Source organism: Perca fluviatilis, unplaced genomic scaffold (assembly GCF_010015445.1).
Source record: "Perca fluviatilis unplaced genomic scaffold, GENO_Pfluv_1.0 PFLUV_unplaced_scaf_76, whole genome shotgun sequence".
Taxonomy (NCBI): domain Eukaryota; kingdom Metazoa; phylum Chordata; class Actinopteri; order Perciformes; family Percidae; genus Perca; species Perca fluviatilis.
Window position 1 is genome coordinate 48 of NW_024375755.1, and position 24,945 is coordinate 24,992.

General features: G+C 40.0%; 1 protein-coding gene across 1 annotated transcript; it reads right to left on the reverse strand.

Annotated features, from left to right (window-relative positions):
- Positions 1-822: 822 nt before the first annotated feature.
- On the reverse strand, positions 823-23,558 carry LOC120555317 (signal transducer and activator of transcription 1-alpha/beta-like; the record flags this gene model as incomplete). Its single annotated transcript, XM_039793981.1, is given in 9 exon segments — positions 823-981; positions 2,873-3,024; positions 4,212-4,303; positions 4,461-4,539; positions 5,730-5,816; positions 7,059-7,154; positions 7,525-7,669; positions 10,628-10,755; positions 23,433-23,558. Coding segments are annotated over 8 exon segments (938 nt in total), but the record flags the coding sequence as incomplete, so codon positions are not given.
- Between the last annotated feature and the right edge of the window lie 1,387 nt (positions 23,559-24,945).

Here is a 24,945-nt window from a genome sequence, read left to right on the forward strand (position 1 = left end):
CAGCCGAGAGAATGGGGAGGCACTAAGCTAACGATATGTCTGACGTTACGTGTGTTAGCTTAACTCACAGACACGTAGTTAGCCTAAAACTAACATTTGGATATTTGACTTGGTAACAAAATTATTTAGCTTAACTTAGAGACACATAGTTAGCCTAAAAGTGACATTTGGATATTTGACTTGGTAACAAAATGCTTTAGCTTAACTTACAGACATATAGTTAGCCTAAAACATACATTTGGATATTTGAGTTGGAAACATAATGCTTTGCCAGATGTAACATTAGCCTAGAGTGTCCCCAATCATTCCTTATCTGTATCAACTTTTGTCTTCATAGAAGCTCAGTTTTTCTTTATCTACTGGGCATTTGACTTTATTGTAAAAACTTCTTCTTTTAGCGAGGCAATGTATTCTGTCCCAGTGGATTCAGGAGAAGCCTCCTTCAGTTACACAATGGTACAGAGAAACATTTTAAGTTTTTCCGATGGAACATCTCAGCGCTATTTCAAAGGGTAACAAGAATGAATTTTTAATAATATATGGCAACCCCTTCTCGATTACCTTCCTAGTGATCTTGTTGATCTATTGCAGAAAGGGCTTCCGCACCTTGCCTTCACAAATAAGCCCTAGATTGTTTTACTTTTTCCTTTGACATTACCATAATGCAAATAATAGCATACAGTATATGATATGATCCTAATGTGTATTGATTTAACATGTACAATGTAAATTATCACTCTGAGCTGTCTGGTTCTTTGTTTGTTAATGTGAAAATGTACAAAATATTATGAAAAGTGACTTGTGTTTTTGGAGGGTCCTCACTTGGAGAGGAGGTTCTTGAGGAGGTCCAGGGCTCGGGCCTCCAGGTAAGCTTTTTTCTGCGTGATGGGGTCGTTGTCGTAGGTGAACTTCTGCTCCAACTCCTGCAGCTTCTTCAGGTGCTGACGGACCTGCTGGAGACTCTCTGCTACGGCCGTGAACCTGCAGGAGGACGACGAGGAATGAAGAAGAAGTCAATGGGGAAGAATGCAAGTAGGATGAGAAAGGAGATGGGTGAGGGAAGGAGGCCTTTAAGGCAATGATCACACTCGCTGTCTTTTTTGACAAGAAAAAAAAATAAAATAGAAGAAGAAGAAGCAGGCAGCGTTTTGGCTCTCAAAAAAGCTTCATGTGGGGCGTTTTCTATTTTTAGAAAAGTTGAACTTTTTTCAACAAGGAGCTTATTCCCCGGAGTCCTTATGTTTTCTCTTGAGTTGGCACCTAAATCCTGGTTGCCGCTGTGGTCCTGCTTGACGCTTTGCTGTGCCCTACTAAGCCACGCTATGCACTACTATGCCCCACAACGCCCTGTTACGCCCCGCTGCGCCCTGAACTGCTACAACTTTTATTTCTAGTCATAGTTCCACTATCTTTATTGTTAATATAACCGCCACTGTTCATCATTCCAACTGCTAGAATTATGAATCACATTTTTCTATATCTGTATATCTGTATCAGTGACAGATGCCGCCCACAAAGAGCCTGGGTCTGTCCGAGGTTTCCTCGCCACTAAATGCTTGTTCTTTTATATTTATTAAAATGATATAGTGTGGTCTAGACCTACTCTATCTGTAAAGTGTATTGAGATAACTCTTGTTATGATTTGATACTAAAAATAAAATTTAATTGAAATGAACTTCAAAATTACGCTTTGATCTGCATAAAAAAACCTCGGCGCTGGCATTTAAAAAAAGTGCTCAGGCCTATTTTTAAAAAACACAGTTTACTCCATAGGATCATAAAACAGATGCTGGCCGCTTCAAAAAACACGGCAAGTGAGAACATAGCCTAAGGCTGCGTTCACTATTATTATTTTTAATTATTACATAATTGTCTAATCGCAATTTTTTTGTTTTTTTTATAGTTGCGCTTTCTTTGTTTAACCGCAATTATTCAATCAGTTTTTCTTGTTAATGATTAATGATTTCTGTTTGATTGATGAGGATAGATGTTCTATTGTCAATTTTAACACAATGTTTTATGATAATAAAGATGCACGGTTTACTTCATAGGCTTTGTACTTGTGTGTGTACATTATCTGGGTCACATAACAGTGACATAACCAAAAGATGTACATCCTGGGATTCATTAAAAACTTAAATAATAAAAAATAAATAAAAAGAATATCTATCTATCTATCTATCTATCTATCTATCTATCTGAGACAATTATTTTCCGAAATTATTAACTGTACAACAACATTTGGAAGCATTTGGGGCCGGGGAAAAAAAGCAGCGGCCTGGGGCGAAACGACAGACTATAGTGTTTCCTCTATGTTGATTTTGTAGTGGCAAAATTTCTTTGTTGTACCTGCCCCCACTGCTAAAAAAAATCCTAAAGGAAACACTGGATTAAACTTTTGGAGAAAAGCAACCCGACGTCATGCTGCAGTGGACAATCATGGAACCGGTGATCAGACTTGTCACTGTATTATAAGGCCGTATGAGAGTCCCATACGGCGGAGCCAAGAGCTCAGACAGAGTTTCAGGCAGAGGAGCTGCAACAATGGGCAGTATGAGAATATGTTTTTTGAACATCAAAGCAAATTCTAGAAGACCCCAAGAGTACAAATAGGACGCTGAAAAAGGAGCATAATAATAGGGGCTCTTTAAAAGTGTCTGACAACATTATCGATCTCCCGAGGTGATTTCTTGTCTGAAGGCAGCAGTGTGAGGAGTGTAACATGAGTCAACGGAAAGGAGTTCCGGGAGATGTTGTTTCGGAGTAGGCTACAGAAATTATTGGCGCGTGTTATCTAAAAGATAGAAGAAAGAGACACCAACAGTACAAAAATTATACTGAAAAAAAGCATAATAGGGGCAGGAAGCCTCACCAGTTCTGAAGCTGGTCCACGCAGGCGTTGGGCGGGCCTCCGATACAGGCGATCTGCTGCCGCTGCTTCCATTCCGGCAGCTCTTCGGAGATCAGGTCTGACAGTAAAGCCTGAGCGACATTCAGGAGGTCGGTCAGCTGGGTCACCACGTCCTGGGAAAAAAAGAATAAATACCTTGAATGATAAACTGTTTGAGTTTTCCAAAACCACTTCTTTCAAACAGCCTGTCTACAAAAGAAGCCCTTAAACATGTGTTCACTAGGGTTGGGTATCTTTGGGAATTTTTCTGTTACCGTTGCTAAAACGGTGCTGGTGCTGGTATACAACAAAAACAACCACTAAACGGGAAATGTATATTTAACTTCAAGTTAACGCACCATTGTCCCGTCTGTGTTGTTTTTCCGACAACGGCAGGCAGTGGCCATATAGTGCAGCTAGTTTGTGTCTTTAGCTGCAGACTGTTGTACGTCCCGGCGTTGGAAATCCTCTACAGTGAAATACAGTCACACTTTACACTGTTTAGCTGTCAGCATACACGGTTGAAATGCTGAAAGCCAACGTTACTAGCTACTGGTAACGTTAATGTTACCTGCCGTCAAGTGTAACGTTATGTTAACTAGCATCACATGCAGCGATATTTCTGTTGCGTTCCTATTCGGTCCGGCAGATACCGGTCGTTTCACTTTTTTAGAATCTCATTTTTACTGATTTGTTTTTTCTTTTTATGTATTTTTTGTAGTAGCATCGTTGGAGGACGCCTGAGAGCAAAGAGTTTCATTGCCAATGACTGCTCCACTTTACATGTGACAAAAAAACACTTGAATCATCATGTTTAAAATATCCAAAAACAGGTATCAAAATATACACAATGCCCGTGGAAAGCACATAAATAACATGTTTATTATTTATCCATTACTTATAAATTCAGTTTGTTCGTTTCAATATCAGAGGAGGCCAGGAGGAGAGGAAAAACATTTAGAATACCATCTGAGTAAATTGACCAAATAGATAATTTTTATAATCCAATGTTTGTTTTCCATCCCATTAACCATCTTGAGAACTCAAAAAGTATCTTGCTATCTTCTGTTAAAGTTAAAGGCGCCCTGTGGAGTGACATTTATTGGATGATTATATTAACACTGAAAAAAAATTGAAACTCAGATGGGGTAGGTCCTGAACCGATTTCTACCTTCTGCATTCAAAATGGACACAAAACATCTGCAAAACTCAATCTCATTTAGATTTTTTTTCTCCTTTTTCCATGTGTTTTTTTCCCCAGGTGTCTTTCCAAAGTCCTGGATTCCATTTTCAGGGCAATGACACGTCTCTGTCTGCTCACCTGTCGTTTGGCTTTCAGTTCAAAGCACATCCTCCCAACCGTCATCTTCTCTTTCTCCAGCTCCTTTGGCGTCATGCTGTTCATTTCATTCTCTACAGAAACATGAATCAAAAATCTGAGTTTGGCTGCACAAACTAAAACAAACACGGAATAATACGAATGAACAGTGTTTCCCCCATGTACACACTTGATATGATTTTTCCCCCAATTTGGGACTTCTCGTCGATCTAACGACGAGACTTTTCTCACCTCTGTTCTTCAGGGTGTTGACTTTAAAGTCGTACTCGTCCTGTACATCTTCTAGGGTCTTAATGTTTTGATCCGCTACCTAAAAAAGAAGAAAACGATTTGTAATTTTAGCAGTTAATGAAGAATAAGAAAAGCCCTGTTAAAGGGTAATTTGGGTATTTTTTTAACCTGGACCCTATTTTCCCATCCATTGGCGTTTAAGGGAGTTTTCTTTGTTTGCTTTGGTCCGAATCAGTTGGTGAGTTTGTAAACTTGGAGCGATTTGCCCTCGGTTCGGTTCGGTTTGGTTTCACACCTGGAAAAATCCAAGCGTACCAAAATGCGTCATTACAAATCACGCACGAACGTCCACTCCTCTTATTGGTCGGATGTGTCTGCAAGAAAGTAAATACATGAAGAAGGTCCTGTATTCTGGAATAGTGCATATTTCTTGCATCTCCACAGTCAAACCAGCTCATTTCATTAAGAGGTTAATACGTCTCTAGGTTAGACGTTACAACGTCTGCTCTGGTCACCGAGACTTCGCTCCGCTCTGCCGCCGTCTGCTGGTTTGACCACGGAGATGCGAGTGATGGACGGCGAGCTTGACTGCAGTCTATTTCTGTGACAGAAACACTGCAAGCTGCTACAGTTTGCTGCTCTGCTGCATTGCCAAACACACCTGACTACAGGAGACATTAGCTCAGACTCACAGAGTATGTACCATAGTTGGTGCGTTCTCACCACAAACGAACCGCTCCAGAGTTGGATTGAAAGCGTACGGACACCACCTCTTCAAGCAGGTCTCGGTACGCTTGTTTGGTCCGCTTTTGGTGCGCATCAAAGTTCGACTGCCGCGTTCTCACCTGCCCAAACGAACCGCACCAGCAGGGGCAAACAAACTCTAGTTCGATTCAACCGAACTAAACGGGGCAGGTGTGAAAGCGCCCTAGGTGACCGATATGAACAACAATCTTTGAAATTGGTCCAGTATGGAGCGAGAATGCTGCAACCGGCAGCCGTGAACCGGGCTGCAATGTAATTACACACGGCAAATGCCTGTCAGGGGGCAAAAACAGCACTTTTAGTGGACGGAAATTGAAGGTGCGCAACTTCCCATTAATGTAACATTGCAGCTTGTTTTGCCGCTGTCTGCCTAATACTGGACCAATGTCAAAGAGTCTTGTTCCCATCAGTCACTTAGACACAAAAACGTGGACAAAATAGTTACCCTGTTGAAAAGAATGAACGGACTCCTGTTGCATCATTTATTATTCCATGTTGTCTCACCTGGACTCGGTCTTTTATCTCCTTCACTTTGTTGTCCAGCTTCTGTTTCTCCACCACCATGGCCGACACCATCCCCTCGCCCTCCTGCTGCAGACACCAAGGTAAAACGTTATTTTACAACTTACTTGATGTTTACAGTTCGAGAATTTCCCTGAAAGAGCTGCTCCATTATTTATTCTTCATATACGTTGCGTTGCATTCTTGTCCGTGGAGGGATTTCACATTGTTGTGTGTTCTGCTGACCTGCTGCGTGCCGATTAAAAGTGGCTGTGATTATCTCACTCGATATTATAAAATGAAGCCAGTTCAGACCAAAGATTGGCGACGAGACGAGTTCAAACTTCTTGCGAACGCATATTGGCTATATCACTATGTAGTAGGGGTGAGAGAAAAAAATCGATACAGCATAGTATCGCGATATTTTCCATGGCAATACTATACTGATACACGGGCGCCAAGTATCGATCTTTTAATATATGGGTGATTATGAGAACTTGACTTTTTGCTACTAGAATAATAAAACCCATTGCTTTTTCAGTCCACTCCTATTTTGGAGCAATACAATTGGAGAAAAAAACGTAATAAATTGCAATATATCGCAGAATATTGCAATATGTTTAAAATCGCAATAATATCGTATCGTCAATGTATCGTGATAATACCGTATTGTGGGGCATCTGGTGATTCCCTCCCTACTACGCCCTGTGCCCTGCTACACCATGAACTACTACAACTATTATTTCTAGTCATAGTTCCATTATCTTTATTGTGACTGTCATTGCCACTGTTCATCACACCCCCAACCGGCATCGTCAGACACCGCCTTCCAAGAGCCTGGGTCTGTCCCAGGTTTCTCCCTAAAAGGAAGTTTTTCCTCGCCACTAACTGCTTGCTCTTGGGGGAATTATTGGGTCTTTGTAAATTATAGAGTGTGGTCTAGACCTACTCTATCTGTAAAGTGTCTTGAGATAACTCTTGTCATGATTTGATACTATAAATAAAATTGAATTGAAATATATGTGACCCAGATAATTAATTGGGGTTTAAACAAAGAATTGGCGATTATGTAAAAAAGAAAATAGATTGCGACAAGACCATTATGTAATAATTTCCCATAGGAAATCAAAATGGCCAGCGCAAAGCGGTTTTGCCGCCTATCATGTGTAGGCGGCTTTACGTTCTAAAACCAGCCTCTGGCCACTCGACCGGCTGAGTCACAGTGACACCATCAGCGGTCTCGAGTCGAGCTGAGACGGAGCCGATTCAGACAGCGAATCTTTGGTCTAAACTGGGCTTAAGAAGACAGAGTTCTGTAAAAAGAGGTTTTACCTCAGTGCTCTTCGCACATTCCAGGATCTTCTGCTCCTCCTTCAGGTTCCTGGAGATGATCATGGCCATGTGGACTGGATCTTCCTGGAAGCGATCCTGCGGACACATTTAGAGTGGAACGGACAACTCAGCATTTCCTCTAGGTTGATTTTGTAGTGACAGATCGCACAGACGCTCGTTCAGCTGTTTATGAGAAGTCATAAAGTGACTCTGTCCCCTTTAGGGTGAGCAACTGGAACAGTGACAGGACGTCATCACTCGCAAAGTCATGGCAACCAAGTAAACAACAGGGCGAGTACACTTGTCACTCAATCTTAGGCAAAGTGACAAAGCGATGAAATCCGCACTCAAGCGGGTCCCGTGACAGCTAGGCTACAGATAATTGGAAAATAGCATTGTGGACAATTTAATTTGACATTTTTTGGGTTTTTTTGGCCCAATGTTGAACCCAAAGTTATGCCCTTGCCTGCAGGTTCCTCTTGATCTTGCGAATGTTGTGCTGCAGCAGGAAGTTGTTCTCCAGGGCGAATCGGCTGTGTTGGTCGTCCAGCTGAGCCAGGAGGTCGTGGAAGCGAATGGTGGCAAGAGAGTCCTGGATTGCCACCGTGTCCCTGAGGACACAAAAAACACAGGACTACTACTTAAAAAGGTTTTAAATTACAAAATTTACAAAATTGTGCTAGTTTTTGCCACCGACAGGCTTAGATTAATATTCAAAGAGTCGGACAACATTATTTTTTAAACATAAATACACCCGCTAAACCCACCTCCCACCTCCATGTAAACAAACAGACATTTTAGCATCGTAAAATACACTTGATTCAAAGTCGACAGAAACAAAATAAAACGACGAAAAGCCGGTTTGGGTCGTCTTTCCACTTTTCCAACCATCACAACTCTAGTTTTGGTTGAAATAAACACATAGTTTACCGATTTCCATGTGACAATATGTTGGCTCTATACACGCTAAAAGTATTGTTTTTTAAATGGAGTCTGGTGGGTTTAGCACTAGCGACCTCCAGAGCTTTTTCTTGTTTAAAAAGTCTAAAAACGGTCTAATGATCTCAGCTGGACTTGTAGGCCGTTATATTGTCGGCTAGTTTACTTTAGAATCAAACATCAGATTTTATAAACTACATGTGTTTTGTGCACAGGAATCTTAACGTGTAAAGTAACTAAAGCTGTAACAGATGAATGTAGTGGAGTAAAAAGTACAATATTTCTCTCTGAAAAGTAGAAGTAAAGTGGCATGAAAAGAAAAGACTCAAGTAAAGTACAACTACCTCACCATTTGGACGGTAAATGCGCTCAGAGCAGACAGCTGTCGGCTATCAGAGCAGAGAATACATCAGCAGTTTATTTGTTAAGTGGTAGTAAATGTACAGTGTAGGTTTCCGTTTGTCTCTGAATAAATGCTCCAGAAAGAAAGTTCCCGTGTCTTGCTTCTCTACATCACAACAAAACAAAAAGAGCCGCGGCAGTAGGGGAGAGCAGCGGTCAGTTGAATAGCCTAAACTCGGACCCAGAGAGAGGATACGAGAGGACGGGGAAGCCGTCAACAAACCAATCAGTTGTAAGTATCTGGAGACGCAGCTCACGTATGTGATGACGGCAGGACGTAGTTTTGTCACGTATAGATCTGTAGTGCGTTTTCAAAACTGCAGTGTGAAACCAAAACTTACCGGATCAAATGTATACAATGTAACAAAAACATGAACCTTGGTACGGACTTTCATGTGTGAAAACGCCCTTAGTTACATTCCACCACTGACTATATACGTTGAGCAACCTTTACAATCATTTGGCAAAATTAAACAAAAACAAATCTGTCTAAAGGGTCCCATGGCATGAAAATGTCCCTTTATGGAGGTTTTTTAACATTAATATGCATTCCCCCAGCCTGCCTATGGTCCCCCAGTGGCTAGAAATGGTGATAGGTGTAAACCGAGCCCTGGGTATGCTGCTCTGCCTTTGAGAAAATTAAAGCTCAGATGGGCCGATCTGGAATCTTCTCCTTATGAGGTCATAAGGAGCAAGGTTACCTCCCCTTTCTCTGCTTTGGCCCATCCATGAGAAAGAGAGAGATGTATCATGGCTTGCAAACAAGCAGAGTGGCAGTTGGTCAAGGCCACACCCACACCTTCCACCTTGCCCCCTCTCCTCCTCAATAGCATTTAAAGCTACAGACACAGAAATGGCACATCCTGAGGAAAGCTCATTGTGGGACTGGCTCTAGTGTCTGTAATTCTGCACCAAGGCTGAATTTCAGGAAAGAGACTTCAGATACAGTATTAGGGGACCACTAAGGCCTATATAAAAGAGACTTCAGATACAGTATTAGGGGACCACTAAGGTCTATATAAAAGAGACTTCAGATACAGTATTAGGGGACCACTAAGGTCTATATAAAAGAGACTTCAGATACAGTATTAGGGGACCACTAAGGCCTATATAAAAGAGACTTCAGATACAGTATTAAGGGACCACTAAGGCCTATATAAAAGAGACTTCAGATACAGTATTAGGAGACCACTAAGGTCTATATAAAAGAGACTTCAGATACAGTATTAGGGGACCACTAAGGCCTATATAAAAGAGACTTCAGATACAGTATTAAGGGACCACTAAGGTCTATATAAAAGAGACTTCAGATACAGTATTAAGGGACCACTGAGGTCTATATAAAAGAGACTTCAGATACAGTATTAAGGGACCACTAAGGTCTATATAAAAGAGACTTCAGATACAGTATTAGGGGACCACTAAGGCCTATATAAAAGAGACTTCAGATACAGTATTAGGGGACCACTAAGGCCTATATAAAAAGAGACTTCAGATACAGTATTAGGGGACCACTAAGGCCTATATAAAAGCATCCAAAAAGCAGCATGTCATATGCATGTGCTTTTTCGCAGCAGTCCAGAAACCGCTCCGATATCCCTATTTGGATCGTTTCCAGTTTCCTAAAATGGGAGGGTTTTTCTGCATTGAGTACTTATTCTTTTATTACTTTAAAGAGTAAGTCTTGCCAAAATGCAACCTAGGGTCTTTTTGTTAACGTACCCCAGTCAAACTTTCGTTTAAAAGCATATTTAGGACGGAATCGCCACTTTTAAACTCTGGGTACACAAACAATGTTGTCAACACTTTCGTTAAGGTGTAGAGCCCCCGGTGATACCTCGAGCAAAGTCTCATGTTGTGTCGAACCTTCTTAGTGTTTTAAAAATAGCTATTTTGAGGGTAGCATAAAAGTGCCCCTAGCACTCCCCTTCAAAAGGCCATTTGACCAAAACACGAAAATACGGTCAATCTTAAAAGTGGCGTTTCTATCCTCTATATGCTTTTAAACTAAAGTTTGACTCAGGTACGTTCACAAAAAGACCCTAGGTTGCATTTTGGCAAGAGTACATTTTCCTGATGATACTTACATACTTTTACGTAAGTTTTCAATGCAGCACTATTACTTGTAACAGATTGATTTTATTGTGTGGTATTAGTACTTTCACTGAAGTAAAGGATTCTGAATACTTCTTCAAACGCCGCCTGTCACTCGGCGTGCGCCTCCTTACCAGTCGATGCTCTCGATCCACTTGCTCAGGTACTGGCGGATGTCCATGGGGAACGAGTCGTCGTACAGCTGGTCCACCTGCTCCAGGTACTTGCAGTCCAACATCTGGAGCTGGCACCACTGCGCCATCTTCTGGGGAACAAGAGCAGGATTCAGAGCTCAGTCTTTTAGGTTTGATCAAGCAAAAAAACTAGAGCCTAACAGTGAAAACACACCGGGCGCGTAAGCGTCGCGTAAACATTACATTTTCATTTCGGCGCCCATGTTATCCAATCTGTCTGGCCACACCGGGCGCTGGTGCAGCCTAAAACGCACTTCCCCGTCCCCCCAATTCAAAATGGATGGAAAGACCTGCGTTTGTGCCGGCTGCGTGAATGAGGCCTTGAGTCTGATTTACGGTCCCGCGGGAGGCTCCACGCAGAGCTTTCGCCGTAGTCTAACAGTGTTTCCTCTATGTTGATTTTGTAGTGGCGGCCCGCCAGAAATAGGGCAGACGCGCAATGTATTCGAAGTCGACTATTAAACCAACAGCTCCACCAAAGACGTCATCGCAGCGGGTCCGTTCTAATTTGACGACTTTCAACTTGTCAGTTCTGTCAGCTCATCGTCCTGATATCAAACATCTGGAAACATTAAAACGGTAGCATAAGTGAGTCAGTGTGATATTTCATTCTATACTTTGGGTTTTGGTTTTCCTAGGAAGAATTTCTTGTAAAAATCATTTTGTAGACCTGTTGTAGATGTTAAGTGCCCTATAGTTAGAGTTTAGATTCTCTGCCCGAGCCCGGCCCGTTATTTTCCGCCATTATCCTCGGGCCGAGCCGGGCCCTTGATCAAGCATTTGTGTATTTTTTGTTTGTTTTTTTATCATTAGCCTAATTTATTAGCCTAACTGGGTGGGGAGAAAGCTATGCCATAATCAGAAATAGTATATATATTTAAGCCAAAGTAACAAATGTATACAAAAAGTTACACAAGTTAGGCTACAGTTACAAAATGCAACAGGTGTCATGCGCGGAGTCTCCTCCTCTCGCACACATCACACCGGGCCTGAGAATAAAGTCAGAATTCTGAGATTCAAGTCAGAATTCTGAGAATAAAGTCAAAATTAAGTCAGAACTCAAATATATTTTTCACCAGTGGCCCTAATCCTCTTCTGTAGAAAATAAATATTTGCGTGTGCTGTAAAGTGGTTAGAAAAAATGAAATTGGAATGGGCTCAAACCTGTATCGGCTGGCCTAACTCAAAGAAAATCGGAATCGGCCTAGAAAGTTGTAATCGGTGCATCTCTAGATGATAGTCAGCCTTCAACGTCCTCTTTTGTTACTTCTCCAAGACCTTCACTGGTCTCCGTCCAGAGCAACGGGATCTGTTGGTCCAGTTTAGCCTAGCCTAGCATAGACACTATAGCTATATACTGTCCATGTTTATAACCAGTCCCTCCAGAAAAACGTGATTATGCGATCGCATAATTCAACGCATAATCAGCCAAAGTCCACATATTTATGCGGGGGCCGCATTTTTTCAAATACGGCGCACTTTTGCCAGATAAATTGCCGATTTCCGCACAAAATATGCGGGGCTTGCATGATTTCATAATCCCCGCATTTTCGTTGCAAAAAAGTCACATATATCTTAACAGAAAGTTGAAAAATGTTGCGTTTACTTCACACAACAGCAGCCATTTTTCCCTGTTGCCATGGGAACTAGTGATGGGTCGTTCGCGAATGAGTCAGCTCCAAGAGCCGGCTCTTGTAGGTGAACGACAGGAGCTGGCTCGCATATACCCGAAGAGCCGACTCTATTTTTAAAAATATAGCCTATAGAAATTAAATCATTATGTAATAATGAAATAATGAGTGAATTTTATTTTATTTCAAATAATTGACTAATTCAAAGAACAAAAAAATAATTATACAGGCACACATTAGTTTCACAAGGTGTCAACCAATTATACAGCAACACACACACACACACACACACACACACACACACACACACACACACACACACACACACACACACACACACACACACACACACACACACACACACACACACACACACACACACACAGAGGAGAGGACAGAGGAGAGGAAAAACAGCTGTGGTGGCAAATTTTATTTTAACCATTTGTTTAATGATATTAACCATTGGTTTGATTCTTTTATAACGCAGATTTAGCTTCTTCATGTGTAGATTCAAAAGGCTCCAAGTGAAATAGTTGGCAACCGTGAACTATAGCCCAGTAGAGTTATTTAGTTCTACTAGCCTGAACCTTCTCACATTGTTGTCTTTTGCTTAGATAGAAGTGGAGAAGGCCGATGACTGTTTACGACAGTGAGAACTACGTAGGATTCTGTCTCCTGAGATAAATTGTTGTTTAGGCTGATGTTAGGAACAGAGAGCAGAGGGCAAGGTGAGACAATGGTTTGACTTTTCATGATGTCCTCTTTTCAACTATGGCCATACTAAAAGATACATTTAGAGGGGTGGCTTAACAGAGTTTCTTCACTATATGATGTTTGGATGTTTAGACTTTAGGTTAGAAAGTCATTTTCAGTTGTGCTGCGTGTACCTTTGAAACTGTGTTTTCTCCATTTGCAAATGTAAATAAATACTCAAAGACCAAACTTTGGTTTAATTCTCAAACAGTAGTTCGTTTTGATTTTATCAACGAATATCACTAACTCTGCTGCTTCAAGGAAAACTTCCACCACAATTTGGCGTTGTCGGCAGGATGGATGAGTTAACAGAGAAAAGAACTCCGTTGGGTCGCTGATGACTGGCTATCCAGGGATCAAAAATCACCTGCCTCATACCTCTAGACCTTTAAAAAGGTTTTTCAGAGAGAAGAGGGTTAGGACCGCGGAGCGCTCTTGACTGTTTTCCACTCCGTCAAAAATGAACAGGAAGAGATTTCAAGCAGCACGGGTAAGATAAAATTGATTAATTACAATTGGATTGCAAATTCAAGGTTTTGAACAAACAAGCAACTGTTGCTAAACGAATTAAGTAATGAATAATTGGCAAAATCATTCTCTTAACTAAAGAGAATAAATGAAACTAATTCTGACTTTTGGGAAGTGAGTAACTGGGTATTTTTTGGGTCAGATAGGACAAAGATATTTAACTGGTAGTGACATCCTTTAACAGACAGACATATTTCTGATTATTTCTTTGATACGGGTGTGACAATAGATTACAGAAGAGACAGGCTGTGGACTGTCAACAAAGTTAGTTTGATAACTAACAAAAGGGTCTGAAGACCAAAACAATTACAATTGAACAGAAATAGTCTGAGAAACTATTAAATAAAAAATAAATTAAAAAAAAATATATATAGTCGGTGACAATTTAAAGAAGCTCTTGACTATTTATAAGATAGTCTGTGACACTTTGAAGAAGCTACACTTTAAAGAAGCTCTTGACTACTTATAAAAACAAAATGGTCTGTGACACTTTAAACAAGCTCTTGACTATTTAGAGACGGACTGCAGAAGACATGAAATAGTAAATAGTCTGTGACACCCTAAGCAGGTTCTTGACTATTAAGCGTTTTTGTCTGCAGGGCTGTCCCGGTTTTTCGACGGTTTGCTGAAGAAATAACCTCGCTTTGTGGTGACGATCACATTGAAAAAAATAAAAGCTTCTGTCATCATGGGTAACGAACCATCGAAGCCCTTTGAAGCATCTGGACCCATTGTGGGTGAGATGTGTCAGAAATATGGACCGGATTGTTTGAGATGTTGGTTATATTGGTCAAAAAGCTTTGGCTTTCCGCCAAATGGATCTCTAAGTCTAGTAAAGCTAAGGATGTTAAAACACCCTTTAGAAAAGGAAGAGAGAAAGCAAAAGGGGAAAAAAAACAATTAAAACAGAGATTTTAGAACAAATTGAGGATAATAAGGCATGTTTTAATGTGTGGATGAAAGAAGCTGATAACAGAGAGAGAAAACAATTGCAGAAACAGACGACACTGTTAAACATGAGTGATACTAACAAAACGGAGAAAAAGAAAAAAGACATGAACACTGTCACTGACACAATTTCTCCTCTCTATCCGAGTTTGAAAGGCGTGGATCCAGGTCTCGACGTTCCACTGCCATACCCAAACCCCACCGCAGCAAGGAAAAGGCCGACGGGCGGATCGGGCGGAAACAAGCGGGCACGAAAACCTCCACCCAATTCACCGCCCTAGTGCATCCGTGGCGCTGAATTATCAGCATTCCAAGCCCCCACGAAAAGGAACAACAGAGAGGGATGCAGACGAAGATGAAGCTGATGCATTCCCAATGATTCAGGTTGCTACACAGGGAGGAGTGGGTGTGCTGTATAGACCCTGGACTGAAACGACATATAGAAGAGCCACAAGCCATCTCCCCCGTGTAAAGACTCTGGTGCGCAATTTTCCAAGTCCCTCAAAGCATTCATTGAGACTTTTCTGCCCACTGTTCAAGAAATACGACGCATTTTGATGCAAAATCTTGGGCCTATGGAGTATGCAAAGATCAGAAACTTTTTCCCTAGAGATCCGACCCACGATCCAGTCATTCGTCATCCAACTCTTAATAATAGAGCAAATGATGACTACAACGACGCGCTGGAGGAACTCTTCACCGGGATGGAGACCACTTTTCTGGTCAGGATTGATATGTCACGTGTGGCAAACACCAAGCAGTTGAAAGACGAGGCGGTGGAGGATTTCCAGCACCGACTGGCTGAGACTTTTGACCGACACAGCGGCATTGCACGCACAACCGCCGCCGGAGCGGTGGTTGAACTTTGGGAAGCCCATTTCAAAAACGTATTTTTGGGTGGGCTGCTCCCTGACATTCGAGCTCACGTGGAGAAGACATGCATTGGATTGCAAGATTCAGCTCTGACGGAGATCGTTAGACATGCCAGACATGCTGAGAAAATCATGGCTAACAGGAAAGAAAAGGCAGAAAGGAAAAGACAACAGAACAATGACAATGCACAGCTGACTCTCTTCGAAAACTGTAGCAGCACTGTCCCAAGAAAGGAGAGGTGCTGGCAGAGGAGCTTTCAGAGGCACAAATAGAGGGGTCTTCAGGGGCAGAGGAGGCAAAGGCAATGGCAAGGATAGGGCAGTGATTAGAGACACATGCTTCAACTGTGGCAAGAGAGGACATTGGTCCTATGACTGTCCTTACCCCAGGAGGGATTCATCCGAAGAACAGCACAAATGACCCTCGGCAGTATGCAGTTTGACAGAAGGTGGGGGATGGAGTTGGTGGTGGGACTAAGAGACTGGAGGACGTTTGCATCTTTTCAGGAGGGTAACATGAACACACGTACATATACATGCTTGCAATGAAGACATGCTTTTTGCACGCTGCAACACTCCCTACACGATAGACAGATCAAATTAGACAAAAATACTGCACATTGAATAGAAACAACTTTTGGAAAATAGCTCAATTTATTCAATGTATTTATGTGATGAGTATACAAATTGCCTACCATGGTGTTAATTATACAAGGGAAGAAAATTGGATTTTTAGTTGATTCGGGAGCAATAATTTGGGTTTAGTGAAGTTTTGTTCTTCAATCAGAAGCTCTCTGGTAAACTAGTTTTTCCTTAGAGAAGTGATTAGTAGAATGGTGATCCCAGAAAAGTTCACCATTCTTATGATATGTGTGTATTCAGATCCTTAGGATCCTGAACTAGATAATAAAGGAAAATGTTCATTGTTTCTTTCTCCCTTTCATCTGAGTATCCTGAAAATTTGGCAGGCAGACATTTGAAAATGTCTATTTGAAATTGAAGCCACTGGCTTTAAAGTTGTGGGTTTGATAAAAATCACTCTTTGGCTGACATATTTTTGTTGCAGCCTAAAAGTAGCAATTTGTTTACAAATTATAATGGAACACGTACCATGTCAGTCTGTTAATCTCCTGACTACGGTAAAACAAATTGGGACACCAGTAGTTAAACTTAAGGAATCACAAATATTACATGCATTCCTTTTGTCACCTTTTGACCCTGATGAAGACTACGTTGAAAGTTTTTTTTTTTTTAACAAATCAAAGGACGAGCATGAGTTCTCTTTTGTCTACTGGCATATACACATGTCCAGTGGCTGTCACCTTGACTGATAAACTACAGAAGTTTTTCAGAAATTCTAACTCAAAAGCTCACATTCATGTTTCTTTGTCTCCAACAGAAGAGGAGACAGACCTAGGACACCTTGTGACTATTTGTAAAATTGACTGACTGGACTGACACTATTGATAATGTGTTTATTTGTCTCCATCGACAGGAGACTATAGAAAACCTATACAACAACCGTATGTGTTGTATTCACAGTGTTCACATATTCAGTGAACGTGTGACTACAAATAGATGCATATTCACACGGTAAAAACGACATTTTATCTACTGATGTTTCACCACTTTTTGTCTCAGGTACAGCGTTATCTCTGGGCAAAACACACAAATGTGACGTGGATTGATAGACAAATGGTCAACCTGTAGTCATCAAGCTGCGTTCGGACTACAGGCCCCAGAATACATCAGTACACGCTAAAACAGGAAGTAATCGACAGAAATCCGACCGTGTTTTTAACTCTTTATTGACGGATGGGGGTTATAGTTCCGTGTTTAGATTCTCCAACACGTGCACTTATTTTCTCAAGTAACATAAATAAGAAGTTCGAGCAGTAAATGCAGTGGGTCTATGCTCAAGCACCTAATGTCTCCCACAGCTAAAAATAACATTCTGCAGGGAATGTTAAATGTTTTGATTCTCTGTTGTTTCGTCTAACGTTTTTCTTTCCTCAGTGTTCCAGCAGAAAAGACAGTAAATATCGTTTTATAGTCTGGGTGATGGTAAGCTGTACACCTTGACACACCTTTGTGAGGAATACATTGAGTTGTTAATTAAAGATGCCATTAATTACTAAAGGAATAACAGTGTGTTTATATGTACCCTTGAGAAATCCTTCTTTCTTTGAGAGAGGACAGCCAGAGGGGGAGACACACACACACACACCACACAAAGATAAGACACAAGCTAAAACCAAACATGAGTAGTACAAGTGAAATTTTGGTTTAAAGAAATGATTTTGATATACATTTTTGTTGAATGTTATATGATATGATGCTTCCCATAACAGGTAACGATTTGGATAAATAGAAGGCTAAAAACTTTAAGTTGTAATGATTCTTGGAACTAGCAGATAGTAATTAGTGTTACTTTGGTTTGTAAACTGGAGATAAAAAATGACATAAACAATGTATTTTGGGTAATTCGTCTTAGTTTAATGGTGATATTGGATAAATGAAGGTTTAAATGAGATTTAATCCTAAAAGCAGTACATTTCATATCATACTCTAATGAGTTTTTGAGTTGCTATATCACAAATTGTCTAAACTACATTAGTTGATGTTGACGTTGAAACACTTTACTGAGGTGAAAATTCCCCTAAAGAAATTATTCATTGAACTTTGGTTACTGATAAACAGGATTTGTTGTAAAACCTAGAACAATGTTAAGGATTAGTATATTAAACAGATTATTTATATTGCTTTTGAGTCATGAGCTTTGTCATGTCTCAAATAGGAGGGATATAGTAGCAATGATAAATAAGGGGTTTAATAAAGAGATAAGGGGTTTAATAAAGTAGCAAGGGAAATAAATAGTGTTAAATAATTTTTCTAAAGACGTTTGAAACATTTGTTGTGACATCACTGTAGCTCCAGCTTAAAAGACCTTGGATAACCAAAGTGCTAGAATAGTTAACAATTGTACATTGAGAAAATCTGCTTAGCTGAGAACAAAATTGACAAAATTGATAGTTCAACTGTAAACAAAAGGATCATCTACCCCTGATTGACACAGTAGTGTAAGGGGATGCAATGGTAATTGTTTTAGTTTTGTGGATTCTGATTTGCTCTAAAGAATTTTGCTCTAAAGATTTTTTTTTGACATAGGTAGGGAGAGGCCCATAATAAAAAACACCTATTTCTTCCACGGCAGTATAAGGGAAATGATAGGTTAGGTTATTACGTGAGAATTTTCTTCTGCTCTTTTGGCCGTAAGAATCCAGGTGTCAAGCCTGGGGATTCTGTGGGGATAACAACTTCAGGAGGAAGGATTGGCAAATAGACGGTGACCATCGAGATCCTTCCAGTGACACAGGGCAGTGAAAGGTTCCAGGGAGAGCCACCTGGATACACGCATCACTACAACAGGTTCCAGATGTGGAGAGGACAGGTTTTTCTACAACCTGCAACAAGTGACGAGCAGATCCTCTGCTGAGTCACCTACGTGCCATTTCTGAAGCGACAGGGGAAACTGGAGTTTTCTCACTGTTTGCCACACATTGAGAGAGGAGAAAAACGAGAAGTTTTTCCAAGGAGGGAAAAACCAGAAGCTACATACTGCTATTGTAGCCTGCTGTTTAAAATCTTTTCAGAAGACAGCAGTGATACTGATCTCTTCTCTGACAACCACAGCACATTCTCTGACAGTGACAGCAGAATATACTTCACAATTGTAGAGGACACACCACCTCTCTCTCTCTGAACACACACACACTCACTGCACATTCTTTGGAGGAACTGTTGACATTCCTCTGAGATGAACACACACACTTTCAGAGCAGAGTGCTCTGAACACACACACAAGGAGCAGACGGACAGAAAGGACTGGAACAGGTACCCTTCAAGAAGAACATGGGGGGTTTTTCCACATTTGTAGTGTGATTAATATGATTTTCTATTGCATTTATGGTTTTTGAAAAGTATGATAAATCACGTGTAACCATTCCTCCCAACATTTACATACACCAACACATTAGGGTGACTGGAGGAAGAAAGGCGGGTGATCGTTCACTACTTTCCATATCAATGAGAAAATGGTGGTTGGTATCACGAATGCTACTAAATTGGGGCTAATTGGGGTTTGTACCTTATGTGGTTCCTCATGACCACACAAACTCAACTGATAGATTGATGAAAGAAAGTAAATTATTCCTAAACAGCAATATTGTTAATATTGAACAAAGTTAAGTATAAAGACCTGGGCCATTTAGTTTGTGTGCTTTAGAACTCAGGAAAAGTTCCTTGTGGATCTTTTATTACATTGAGGTAATTTCACTTTCCACATTGGCGACACACAGACACCACATTTGACATTTGAAAGATTATCTAATAGATACATTTTCTACTAAAGTATGACTTGGTTTAGTTAAGAAATGTATGCGTGATGTAGGTTATAATGATTTTTGTTCACTATTTCTTCGCTCACAGAAATAAGCTATTTCCAGTGAAACCACACACATAGAATAACTGAATTTTATTTGTGCTCTGACAGCACTTAATGAGGTTAGAGACAAGGAGGGGTTAGTTTTATTCAGATTCTTCTCAAACTTTCACTCTGTGAGAGCTTTGATAATTGCACTGAGCGTGCTTCAATTGATTTATATTAAAATAACCAAAGGAGGGAAGCATTTGATGCTATTGGATAATTTAATTATCAGCTTTATGGAAAATTTGACTTCGCCATATGGGTAGATATGAAATTAGTAAATGTTCACACTTCACACCAGGTTATTTTAATGGTTAAATACATAACACATTCTTTACACAAATTATAAGGCACTAGTCTGATGTGACATTAACCAGTGACATTAAGGTCCAGGGATTTTAGCAGATTATGTTTGGTTTTAGGATTTGTTTTTTTTGTTTGCTATGTCGTTACCCTAATCAAGAAAAAGAGTTCACTTCATTCTTATGGTAAATATGATTGAGCCTTCTGACGTATTCCGTCTTTCTGAATATGATAATAATGTTTGGACACCGTCTCTGATACTGTGGGAGATTGATTAATTTTGTTTTATTCTTTGACGTGGATGCTTTTTTTTTTTGTACCTTTCCATTTAACATGTAAGAAATAGACATGAAGATCCATAAGGTTGAATAATAAGAAGTGTGATTAATTCTATAATAAGGGTTGAATCTTTAAAAGTAAAATTTATTTTTGTGATTATTTTGTAATCAAAAGGGTGAACTGTGGTGGCAAATTTTATTTTAACCATTTGTTTAATGATATTAACCATTGGTTTGATTCTTTTACGTAGCACGAAAGTTTAGCTTCTTCATGTGTAGATTCAAAAGGCTCCAAGTGAAATAGTTGGCAACCGTGAACTATAGCCCAGTAGAGTTATTTAGTTCTACTAGCCTGAACCTTCTCACATTGTTGTCTTTTGCTTAGACAGAAGTGGAGAAGGCCGATGACTGTTTACGACAGTGAGAACTACGTAGGATTCTGTCTCCTGAGATAAATTGTTGTTTAGGCTAATGTTAGGAACAGAGAGCAGAGGGCAAGGTGAGACAATGGTTTGACTTTTCATGATGTCCTCTTTTCAACTATGGCCATACTAAAAGATACATTTAGAGGGGTGGCTTAACAGAGTTTCTTCACTATATGATGTTTGGATGTTTAGACTTTAGGTTAGAAAGTCATTTTCAGTTGTGCTGCGTGTACCTTTGAAACTGTGTTTTCTCCATTTGCAAATGTAAATAAATACTCAAAGACCAAACTTTGGTTTAATTCTCAAACAGTAGTTCGTTTTGATTTTATCACGAATATCACTAACTCTGCTGCTTCAAGGAAAACTTCCACCACACAGCTCTGAAAACAAAACAGAGAGAAGAAGAGGGACCAGTTTAATCCTTTCAGTTATTTATTTTTCTTTAATATGGGTTCTATTATGTTGTTCAGATTCTGATTGTATTTGTTTTGAATGTTGTTTCTATACATTAAAAAGTTGTAATTTAAATGCAAATGTTTAATAGTATTCTTTTTTCACAACAAATCAATGCATTTTTAAAGAAATTGTGAGACATTGTGAGTATGATTTCATTTAATAATTTAATTAGAATTGTTTTTCACACCTATCATAGGCTAGTCAAAACATTATTTTTTTTTTTTAAAGAGCCGTTTGTGAGCCAAAAGAGCCGGCTCTTTTCAGTGAGCTGAGTCAAACGAGCCGGCTCACGAAAAAGAGCTGGAATGCTCATCACTAATGACAACGTTATGAAGTGACGTAATTACGCGATGTTGGGGAATAACTTTTTGTTCTCTTTTTCATCAAACCGCAGTTTTTGCAAGTTCCCGCAATTTCATTGCATAAATATCCCGCATATTCCATTGCATTTTTTAAGAAAATGTGCGGCATAATCAAGGATTTTTGCCCGCAACAATCACAAAAAAACTCTGCATTTTTCTGGAAGGACTGTAGAACAGACAAACCAAGGCGGTTCTGTCTGAAAGCTCTAATTTACATTTTTTACATATTTTAAGGTGTGATTTGGTCACCTGCGACTGTTGGTCTAGTTATTTAGCTACCTTTCTCAGTCATTTTAAGCGTTATCTGGTGATGCCGCTAAAGCAGAGGTCGGCAGGGGTTACCATGGTTACGCGTCTTCAAACGGCAAGGAGGCTCTCAGGAAGCAACGCTGAAAATTACAGCTCGGTACGTGCGAAAAGACACACAGTCGAAAACTATTTAAATATTCAACAGAACCATGGAATTAAATTGGAAGCAAAAGATGTTATTTTTAATTATAACAAAAACAAAACAATACACAGAATTGTCAACTTATTAATTCTACAAGGGAAATTTCATATCCATAAAGCGAAATTTTCTAAATCTCAACCAGCTTTTACTCACTTCAGAATTGAATTGCGGAACTTTTTTGAGTCTATCCAAATTATTAATAATAAGAAAACTATTTATATAGCTAATCTTATGCTTATACTGATACTTTATCAAATAACGTTGAGATGTTCTCTGGATGGAAATGTGTATCTCTGTATATGATGCCGAATTGTTCAGAAAATGTATAACATGTTTGTAAAGTTTTGCAAAGAAAAAAAAGAAAAGACAGTCTCTCACTCTCACTCTCACTCACACACACACACACACACACACACACTCTACTGTTAATTTACACAAAAGTATGTTGAAAGATAGTATAGGCTACATATTTAGTATGTAGTGCAGAGTATGTCGAACGCAGCCAATAATGTTTTGCACGAGGGCACTACTCTCTTCACTCATTACACCCGGAGTGGGAGAAACTCGGAAATCAGAAATGCTGACTCCGTGATTATTATGGGCTGTGTCCCTTCTCTTTTTTTTGTTGTTAAGATGCACTCACTGTGGACAGGAAAGTCCAACACCTGAGAACACATTAATGCAGCAGTGATTATAAGCCAATAATATAACACATAGTATTCTGGAATGGGCCATTCTGCACAATGAGTCCTTTTAATGTGTGTACTTTTAGTAGACTATATTTCGATTCCAATACTTTTGTATTCTAACTCAACGTTACTGTTTCCATATATCAACCTGGCAAAGGTGAGTGCACGAGAAGTCCGTTAGGTTTCGTTTTCCCAGACTGCTATCACTCTTCATCCAGCCTCAGTCTATAAATATTCCACGGCAGAAATCTTCCCTGAACCCACCAAGTCTTGCTAGTTTTCCTTAACCAAAATCCGTCCAGAAATTTAACTTTTTTAAGGATTTCTTCTACATTTTCATAAATAACAGCGTTCTAGCATAAACCGTAACACTTCGTCTAAATATGTATTCTTCACTGGTCAATTCGGTGTGACACATTACATTCAATTACAACGTCTGTTCAACTAACTTCACGTTAATCAATTTTGAAGTTCAGTTTGGCTCAACAGTATCTCAACGTGAGAACACAGCGAATTTGGGCAACATGTTGTCACTGCGCGAGGAAGTAAGTGATTAAACTTACCTTTTACTTTGAAGAAACGTGTACAGTATGTGACAAAGATGTAACTTTATTCCCGAAAAGGTTTGTTTTGTGTGTGCACCGAACCTGACAGCTGCTGTCTGTTTCTGCTAGTGTGTAGCGCACGGAAACAGCGTCAGCCTATGACAGCATACGCTTCGCTAGATGTGCCCGCCCTTTTGCCCGCGACAGCCAATCGGAACGGTCGAAATCGGCTGTCCCGTCAGTTAGCAAGCTCACCCGCGATAACAATGACACACAGCGTGTTTTTCATGGAGATTTAGTGGAATGAGGACAAGATAGAGAGTCAACACGTGTAAACATTTATTTTCCATCCACTCTAAAGGTGTCAAGCTATATGTTAAAATACTATTTATGTAAGTAGCAAAAATAAGGTAGTTTCCTGGGGAGGAAAGCCACTATTCGGAAGAGCTCACAGTGACCACGTGTTTTCAGAGAAAGAGAAAGCAACTGCCACAACTCTGAAACTGAAACCTAATTTTTGGTAATAAATAGTTTGCACATCACTACTGTCGTGGAAGTTTCCTTTGCAGCAGGGGGTAGAGTTTGAGAGTTTAGTAAATTGAAACAAATAAGACAGACTGAGACTAAAACCAAGTTGGGTTTTTGTATTTTATTAAAAAAGATATATTTGCAAATAGGATCAACATGATTTCACAAAAGGCCGCAGCCCAGTGTGGAGTCAGTTTCTCAAATGAGTGAACAGGAACACCAGGCTTTTATGCATCTTCAGAGTGACAACACACACACACTTGGATTATTATGACGCTACAATTTTGACAGGCAATCTGATACACATGAAGACAATCAGAGAAATACAAGAGACATCTTGGAGCCATCTCACCTCCTCCTCCCTGTACGACTTTCACCCCCCAGTTACATCTTAACTGGCATGGGAAAACTAGAGATATTTTTAGGGTGACCTTGTACCTTTATCGGTTCAGGCTAACAGTGCTCACATAACGTTCCAGACTGCATGTCTCACAAAGTTAGAATATAAATCTGCATGTGGGAAATGAGATAAACTCTTTCAGCATTTGTGAGAGCAGTAAAGTACGAATTAAACATAAAAATATAAGGAATTGTGCTTAAATGTAATTTTCCCATTACACTACTTTGTCCAGAATAAGATGAGACAATTAATTATTCAAACATATGTGATTGGAAAATAAAACTTTAGTTATCAACAAGAAATATTTGACAATAAAAAACAAAGAAACAGGGGCCCAAAGTGTCAAGGGCTGCCCCCTTGCCTTCACCTGCATGATGTCGCTTGAAGAGACACACACACACACACACACACACACACACACACACACACACCGACTCAGAAAACACACTACACAATAACTACAAAAGAGAGATATGTAACGACTACAAAAAGACACGCAAAAACAAACAAAAAAGAGACCAAAGCATCACAAAGTCCTCTCTTGCTCCTATGTAGGAAAGGTGGTGGTCAGCAGGGGAATGTAACTAAGTACATTTATTCCGG